Here is a 9,751-nt window from a genome sequence, read left to right as displayed (position 1 = left end):
GAGCCTTTTAGCCTAAACGGACTATTCCTAAAGTTGCGCGGTAATGTACCAAACAGTGTTTCTTTGCTATTCATAAGGTTTTCCCTGGCCAATTCTTTCAGAAGTGGACGGCCTCTTCCTTCTTCCTTCTTCCTATGACAGAGCTACTTGGAAACACATACTTTTCAAACCATATATAGAGACTTAACCATTTTCAAACAAGTTCACCAATAGACTATACAGAGCTTTCAAAAGCATTTAATGGCACTCAGAACCATTAGGGATTTGTTGTTGTTCTTGTTGTTACGTGCTGTTGAGTTGGACCTGACTCATAGCGACCCCTCCTTGGGTTTCTGAGGTAGTATCACTACAGGAGTAGATTGCCCGACCTTCCTTCCAAGGAGTGGCTGGTGGGTTTGAACCGCCAGCCTTTTGGTTAGCAGTCAAGTGCCTTAGGCACTACGCTACCAGAGCTCCTATTAGGGCTTTTAGTCGAGTGAAATAAACAAGTGCTTAAATGGAAACTGGGTGATCAGTGTTGCTGTGCCTTTCAAACACACAAACAAACAAACAAAAAAGACTGAAAAGCCTTGCAATCATCTCCTAATTTGAAAGTTTCTTTTAATTCTGATGTTTTTATTCAAACATGAGACATGTTGATGCACTGATTAGCTAGTGCAGAGGCTCAAGAGTTCTCTCAGACAGTGAGGCACCTCAGCAGAGATGGGCACCCTGGTCTGTGGGTGGATGGCTTTCCTCCTAAGCTTGTAATGTCTTCAGATACCAAGAGCCACAGACCTTTCAGAAGGAATCACATCCTTCTACTCTACTAGAATGAAGAAGATGACTTCTGGAGGTGATGTATTTAGCATTGGTCAACATTCAAAGCTCAAAAGGATATATTTGGGCTTTCCCCTATTTTCTTTTTATTTCCCTCCACAAGTTCAATTCAGTTTAGTTAAAGCATATTTACTGAAGACTTATTTTACTTCAGTTAAATATGGTATAGTCCTTGCCCTCAAGAAATTTACCACTCTGTGTGTTTGCACACATGTGTGTCTTTGTGTCTATAATTCTGGACTTGTGTGGCATGGAAGAGGGAATAGGAGGATAGGTACAGGAAATGAATAGAATAAAACAATTTCAAAAGTATTTGTGATATATAGAGAAGATAGCCTGTTCTGTGAAGATAAAAAGAAGGGAGACATAAGCTTCTGCTTCTCTATAACTTTCTATACTTTTGTTACTGTTATTCTCAAAATTGGAAGACCATGCATTGTAGGGTGTGTTCAACTTGGAATAAGAAGCATTAAGCAATAAGAAACTTGGGGAATTATGACTGAAGATTGTAATAATCCCCCTCTCAGTTTGGTGTGGAAATGGAAACTACATTGCCAAACGAAAGAATTTGGGGACTGGAAGGGGCTCCCAAAACATTATGCCATAAAAGGGTCTCAACCTAAATCATCCCAGACAAACAAGGATCAGTTCTTTTTTTTTTTCAGTCTCATTTTTAAAGGTCTCCAAAAAAAAAAAAAATGCCATAAAACAACTCCATACATCTAACTTAGTGCTTAGCTTTTCAGCACAGTTGGTTTTGTGTTTTGTTTTTGTTTTTAATGATTAATATAAATCTATTATACTACAGTTTAAAGTCTGTCTGGCAAGTTTTCTTTTTAGGATAAATAATGCGAACAGCTAGTTGCCAACTGTTGTTGTTATGTGCTGTCGAGATGGACCCAACTCATAGCGACCCCTCCTTGGGTTGCCGAGACAGTATCACTACGGAAGTAGATTGACCCATCTTCCTTCAGAGGAGTAGCTGGTGGGTTTGAACCACCAGCCTTCTGGTTAGCAGTCAAGTGCCTTAGGCACTATGCTACCAGGGCTCCTAGTTGCCAACTAGATCATCATAAAGTAGAACTCTTTTGTAATGCTGGTTCCATGGTACATAATTCATACATTGCTCATGTTGTGTAAAAGTTTTTATTGTATCCAGTCATGTTAATTTAGATGATATGATTAGATTCACATGTAATTAAAACTGCATGGTAACAAGGTGCTTCTTAATTCTGAAGCCATTCTTTAGTCGCCTCTCATCTTTCAGGCTGAATAATACCCAAAGGTTTTTCCGTCTTTTTACTCTCTGATGATCCTTATCATTGTTCTTGGAGGTCTAGCCATGTTGCTAGGGGCAAATCTTTGGGAAATCCCAACTCCCGGATGTTTTTAGAAAGTTTAAGAAGGTCCATTCCAAAGTTAAGGGTCCTAAGCTGTCATGGAACTTCAATTAATGCTAAATCATTTTACTTTGAAATGCTACTAAATTAATAAAGCCTCATTCTGTCGATTGTCTGTCTGTTCCCAGGATGTACATGTCACTTTGTAAAAACTGAAGTGAAAATAGACACAACAAAACATATGCATCTCAACAATTTCTACATGGACAATTCGGTGACATTGATTATGTTCTCCAAGTTGTACAACAATTATCGCTACCCTTCTCTAAATCATTCCAACACTGTAACATAAACTCAATGATGCCTTAAATAAAAAGTCTCCTTTACCTCTTCTTCCCACCTTTGGTAACTACTACTAATAAACTTTTGTTTCTATATATTTAAAGAGCCCTGGTGGCACAGTGGTTAAGCACTCAGTCCAAATGCTTACCAGTTTGAACCCACCAGCCACTCCATTGAAGAAAGATGTGGCAGTCTGCTTCTACAAAGAATACAGCCTTGGAAACTCTATGGGGCTGTTCTACTCTGTCCTGTAGGGTCACCATGAGTCAGAATCGACTCGATGGTAATGGGTTTGGTTTTAGGTTTTTTTCTATATACAGTATTTGCTTATTTCATCTAAGTTATATATATGGTATTTGTCCTTTTGCAACTGATTCATTTTGCTCAGCATAAATGTTTTCAAGGTTCATCCATGCTGTGGCATGCATCAGGCCTTCATTGTCTTTATAGTTGAGTAGTATTCCATTGAATGCATATAGCACATTTTGTTAGCCCATTCACGTATTGATGGAGTAACTGGCATTTTTGTTTTCTGCAGATAGCGGATGCTTGTTCATCTTTCCTGTTCACTGAGTCTCAGTCTCAGGTAATTCCAGTTGGAGGTGCTTTGTAGTAATGTAGGCATTTGTGTAATGCTGAAATACTCACTTCTCCATTTGGACCTGTCATCACTTATCGATTTATTAAAATATGTAAACATATTAAATTATAGCATCTTCAGGCACTAAAAATTCTATGGGCGTACATTGTAAACTTTTATCTCTAAATAAAATAGAGTTGCAGATAATATATACATATTGTGGAATATCAGATTAAAATGCTAATTACAAAATTGAATTTTGTGTTAGGTTATAGATAATGTGTATATTGCTGTATTTTCTAGCTAGTATTCCTCTCACCCTACTGAATCTGAAATCCATCGAAAAAAAATATTTATGGAGTCAGACTTATGGAGATTAAAGTATCATCATTGTAATTGAAAAGTCATTTGGCGAATGTGGCTTTAGTTCTAATGCCAAACGTGTCTGTTAAAACTACTCCCAAAATTAAGCCTTCTTATGAGAGTCAGACAATGACTCTGGGCCTTCCACCAGAGTCAAGTTCTATGCTACAGGGCAGAGACTGGATAAGAACTTCAGACCAGACAGCAGACTCCAAAAGAGGAAAGGACTGGATTAAGCATGCTCAATTTCCTTCTCCCAATTTACCTATTAGAAAACTCACTTCTCTTCCCATACGGAAGAGCTAAGGGAGGGCTGGGGAGGAGGCCATGATTTAGTCTAGCTCCTCTCCATGGAAACAAGAGGACTGTTTCCTCCTTGTATGATCCTTATTGGAAGATGCTGCTTCTGTCTGCAGCTCTGTCTCTGAGTGCAGGTAGAACAGAGTTTGTCTTAGTGCCTTGACTTTTCTACCACCAGTCTCCTGGACAAAGAGTGCTCTACCCTTTCCAGAGCAATCAGCTGTATACCCCCTACAAGGTCTGGCCAAGAAGCCCTGGCTATTTACTCACACAGTCCTTCCAAAGTGTCATCTGGTTATTGTGGAGAAGCATATATAAACCTTTCCTTGACTTCTTACAATAATGACCTAATACAATATTTGTCCTTCTGTGATTGACTTACTTCACTTAGCATAGTGTCCTCCAAGTTCATCCACATTATGCGGTGTTTTGCAGATTCTACCTCATTCTTTAGTGTTGCATGGTATTCCATTGTCTGTATGTACCATAGTTTGCTTACCTGTTCTTCTATTGATGGGCACCTAGGTTGTTTCCACCTTTTTGCTATTGTAAATAGGGCTGCGATAAACATGGCTGTGCATGTATCTGTTCCTGTCCTGGCCTGTGTAGTCTGCTGTATTTGTCGTCCCTTAACCCATTTTCCAATCTGCAGAGAATCAGTTGGAGAAAGTTTAGGGCCATTATATGGGAAAGAAATACCAGGATCAAAATAGATGACATTTATAAAGAATATTTTAAATTATTCAAAGAATATTGACTGATACATAATGTGTGATGGACATTAATCACCATACAAGCTTTAACATTTTATTTAAAATTCAGGAACACCCCAGAATCACTGTTATTTCCGCTATAGTGTTATTTTGTCAGGTGCCGTTGAGTGGGTTCCAACTCATAGCGACCCTGTGTACAACAAAACACTGCCCAGTCCTGTGCCACCCTCACAATCATTGCTATGCTTGAGCCCATCATTGCAGCAACTGTGTCAATCCACCTCATTGAGGGTCTTCCTATTTTTCAATGACCCTCCACTTTACCAAGCATAATAATCCTTTTCCAGGGAATGGTCCCTTTTGACAACATGACCAAAGTAGGTGAGACGAAGTCTGACCATTTTCGCTTCCAAAGAGCATTCTGGCTGTACTTCCTCCAAGACATGTGTCTGTTTTTCTGACAGTCCGTGGTGTATTCAATATTGTATTATTATTTATGTGATTATCTGAACAATGCTTTAAAATATTTTTTATCAAAAAGAAAACTAAAGGCCCATTACAAGTAAAATATTAAATCTTTAGTATAAGAAAAAGCTTTAAAGAATAGTTGTAGCTCAATGAACAAAGGCTTTTTGTAGAAAAGAGCTGGGAAAATGCATTCATTTAAATAGTCTTTTGTTTGTTGCCCAAGCCTCACCTTGTTTAGAAGCTATTTTCTAAGGAGAAAATCTTATTTCTGAATTTATTCTTCTTTGAGTTAGGAGCTACATCTTTTGACACATGACATCACTAGATATTTCCTTTTTATTGTTGTATTTTGCAGCATTTCTAGATGGGCTGTAAAAGAAGATTGAAAGGGTTTATTTCCAGATTTTTATAGAATGACCTATGTACCAATCCCTGATAAGGAAAATGTGAGAAAGGATGTCTCAGTATTCACACTTTACTTTTTTTTTCATCCAACTCCCAAAATAGGTTAAACAGTCAATTCCAAGGGAATATCTACAGGCCAGAGAACCTAGTTCCTAGGCCACACTCTACCAACTATGAGCCATGTAGTATTGGGCAAGTGACTCCATGTCTTATAGCCTCATTTCTGCCCACTATACATGGGAATAATAATTTCTGCCCTATTTATCTCACAGCTGTGCTGTAAGTACAGAGTGGAATTATGTATATGAAAGTGCTTGTCCTTTATTGAAGTACTACACAAATATGTGCTATTTGATATTGTTAATCAATATCCCAACCATTTCATGGCAGGCAAACAAATGAAAAAGAACAAAGCAGACCTATGATGTCGAGAAAGATACACAGAGAAACTATTTCATGACTCCACCTCTATCCCTAACCACAGCCAAACATGTTAAGCCAAGCATGGTGTTCAAAGTGTGAGAGTATAGGTGATCCTTTCCACTCTTCAGGTGGTGTATCTTCTAAGTTAAGAGTGCTTGCAGCTGTAAATTAAACTTTACAGGTCACACATTCTTTAATGCAACTATTGTTAACTAATTGCTATGTACCTGGCACTGTGCTGAGAACTTTGTCCACATATAATCCTTCCAAGAACTCTCTGCAGTGATGTTGTGATCTCTGATTTATGGCTGAAGAAACTGAAGTCTAGAGAGGTTAGGTAGCCAGCCCAAGGTAGCACAGCTGAAAAATAGTAGAAAGGAATGACTCAATGGCAAATAACAACAACAACAACAACAGAAGGGCAGGCTGTCCAACTCGTTAGCCCATAATTTTAACCACTAATTATATTGCTCGCCCCACTGTTCCAGCTCCTCATCACTTCCAAAATGCATTTAGTAAGTAATCAATTGTCCATGGGACTACCATGCTGAATGCTGTGCAAAAGCTGGTTTCGCCCCTGCTTGTCCATTTGTGCTGCTCCTCGCCACACCCAGCTGGCTGCTAACCAAAAGGAGCTCTGCCCTACTTTGTCACTCAAATGCTTTGAAAAACCTGATCCTTGGGTGTGCAGTCAGCAGCCTGGAAGGGTGGTACTCAGATTAGGTGCACCACGCAGGGCTTCTTCCTCTTCAAATTTCCATTGTTCACAAGCAATTGCAGGATTCTCAGATTAGCCAATAATGAGTAATATTTATCCAGGCTCGCGGCATTGGCATGTAGATGCAGACCTTGCTACAAACCTCTTTTGGCACTGCTCTGATTACTCATTCATAGAATTTCATGAAATCTTAGTAAATACTAAAAACTATGTAACTAAACTACAGTGGAATCCTTAATCGATGCATATATACAGTACATAGCATTTTTTCTGGTCGAAAGGAGGGTTTACTTTTAACAGCCAAGTTTTCATCATAAGATAAATCAAAGGATTCTAACAGAGTTTCAATGGACCACAAGAAGGTTTCTATTCTGGTAGTTGAGACATCCTGTGCTCCTAACATTCCATAGTTATATGCTCTATACAAGGAGCTCTGGTAGCATAGTGGCTAAGGCACTTGACTGCTAACCAGAAGGCTGGCGGTTCAAACCCACCAGCCACTTCTCGGAAGGAAGGTTGGGCAATCCTACTTCCGTAGTGATACTGCCTCGGAAACCCAAGGAGGGGTCGCTATGAGTCAGGGCTGACTCGACGGCACATAACAACAACAACAACAATGCTCTATACAAATGTGAAACGAGAAGCATGGCCCATGTATCTTCTCATGTCCATTAGGCATCCAAGGCACTGGAGGAGCTTTGCTTTATGATTTCAGGGATTCTACCAAAGCTTCAGGTAAGATTAAAATAATATTTTGTTCATATGCAAAGACTGCTCAATAATTTCTTGGAATTCCTCCTGAGAGAAAAGATGTACAATTTAGGAACATGCTAAGAGGAATTTAGGAGATGATATGTTGATTTTAAATAAGAAATATATACTGCAGTGTCTCTGACAACTGAGAATTTAAGGTCATATTAATGCAGTTTATAGTTATCTAATTGGGAAATCCTATGACCTCTCAATTATAAGATGTGTTCTATTTCTGATGAGGGAAATTTGGGGTCATGCTGGCTTTATTGTTCTCCCTGACTTATCCCACAAGTGGAGAACAGACACATCTTTCTAATTTGCTAAGCATATCTGATGGCTCTGAGGATAAGTCATTGTACTTTTATAGAGAGAAGGACATAAAGAATGCAAATTGAAGTAAACTGTATTGTCAATGTTGGTTTGAAAATTATATTTTGACTGTGTTGTCTTGGTTTCTTGGTAAAATCATTTGATTCTTTGAAGAAACTTTTGTCCTGAAGTGAGGATAGATAGGAACTTGAAAAATGATATCATGTACCACATCTCATTTTACATTCTGTGTCTTATAAGTGAACATATTTTAAAACTCCCCTATTAAGGAGTAAGAGCCTCAGGTTCAGAATTATACTTGTCATTAGCAATTCTAATTTTACCTATGACTCTGACTTCCATACTTTTCATATACAGTAATTCAAAGAAACCCTGACAGTTTGAAAGCATACATGATTTCTGAAAGTAAATAATATATTTACAACTATATTTTCCCAATGCTTTTTACTGATGAATTTCTCCCCCCCAAAAAATCAATTGACTTTTTCTCATAATGAAAATAAAATGGAGCTGTATAAAATGGTGTTTAACAATGACCTTACTTTTTGATAAAAAGCAAATGAGAAAAAGAAAGAACAAAAACAAAAAATAGGAATGATATGACTCTTTTTATAAAAAAATAGGTGTTTGGATTGTGAGAGGAGTATGGAAAATTAACAGAAGAAAAAAATAACCCATAATATTAATAACTGCTGATATTTTGCTGTGATTCCTTCTAGTCTTTTTCTCTGTTTTGTCATGTGGTTATATCATTATTTCCCATTTCATCACTGTGAAACATTCAGGATGTTTCCAATTTTTAGCTCTTAAGAATAATGATCCACCACTTGTCTGGAAGGAAGACTCATTAACAACCTATGATATGTAGATGGTACAAATTTCCTTGCTGCAAATGAAGAAAACTTGAAGCACTACTGATGAATATTAAAGACTACAGCCTTCAGTATGGATTACACCTCAACATAAAGAAAACAAAAACCCTCACAGTTGGATCAATAAGCAACATCATGATAAATAGAGAAAAGATTGAAGTTGTCAGGGATGTCATTTATTTGGATCCATAACCAGTGTCCATGGGAGCAGCAGTCATGAAATCGAACAATGTATGTATTGCACTGGGCAAATCTGTGGCAAAAGAACAAAGTGTTAAAAAACAAAGATATCACTTTGAAGTCATGCTGTTTTCCATAGCTTCATATGCATGTGAAAGCTGGATCATGAATAAGGAAGACTGAAAAAGAACTGATGCATTTTAATTATGGTGTTGGCAAAGAATATTGAATAACTGTGAACTACTAGAAGAACAAATCTGTCTTGGAGGAAGTACGGGTATGCTCCTTAGAAGCAAGAATGGCCAGACTTTGTCTCTCAAACTTTGGTCCTATTGTTGGAAGGGCCCAGCCTCTAAAGAAGGATATCATTCTTGGTAATTTAGAGGGTCAACAAAAAGAGGAAGACCCTCAACAAGATGGATTGACACAGTGGCTGCAACGATGGACTCAAGCATAGCAAGGATTATGAGGATGTCACAAGACCAGACAGTGTTTTGTTCTGTTGTACACAGAGTTGCTATGAGTCGAAAGGAATTCAATGGTACCTAACAATAACAACAACAATAATGATACAGTAAGATCTTTGTCCACACCTCTAATTATTCACAAGCAGTATTTAATTAATTTCTCATGTTATTTTTAGAGCAACATATGTCTAATCAATTCCAGTCTCATATTTTATATGTTATATAAATATATAATGTTTCTAAGAATCATATGTATCTCTTCTCAACAGGAACCAGAAGAAAAAGATAATGCCAAAAGGGTAAGTTGATTTTAATTAATATATACATAAAAATCATCAAGGACCAACACCCATTCCTGATAAAAACTCTCTGCAAAATAGGAATAGAAGGGACATTCCTCAACATAATAAAGGACATATATGCAAAAATAAAGGACAATAATGCAGCCAACATTATTCTCAATGCAGAGAGACTGAAACCATTCCCCTTGTGAACAGGATCCAGACAAGGATGCCCTCTATCACCACTTCTATTCAACATTGTATTGGAAGTCCTAAGCAGGGCAATAAGGCAAGAAAGAGAAATCAAATGTATCCAAATAGGTAAGGAAGAAGTCAAAATATCCCTCTTTGTTGATGACATGATCCTATACATAGAAAACCCAAAAGACTCAGCAAA

The 9,751-nt window shown here is 37.7% G+C and overlaps 1 protein-coding gene across 1 annotated transcript in view; it reads left to right on the top strand.

The window, feature by feature from the left end:
- LOC103201525 (phosducin-like protein 2) overlaps positions 1–9,751 on the top strand; it is a 93,236-nt gene that overhangs the window by 12,471 nt on the left and 71,014 nt on the right. The window contains exons 3-4 of the mRNA XM_007946231.2: positions 3,040–3,087; positions 9,343–9,372. Coding sequence (XP_007944422.1) covers positions 3,040–3,087; positions 9,343–9,372 — 78 coding nt within the window. The remainder of the gene's footprint in view (positions 1–3,039; positions 3,088–9,342; positions 9,373–9,751) is intronic.

This window comes from Orycteropus afer, unplaced genomic scaffold (genome assembly GCF_000298275.1).
Source record: "Orycteropus afer afer isolate SDZICR_OR568_19922 unplaced genomic scaffold, OryAfe1.0 scaffold00153, whole genome shotgun sequence".
Classification (NCBI taxonomy): Eukaryota; Metazoa; Chordata; class Mammalia; order Tubulidentata; family Orycteropodidae; genus Orycteropus; species Orycteropus afer.
This window is presented reverse-complemented; position numbering and strand designations above follow the sequence as displayed.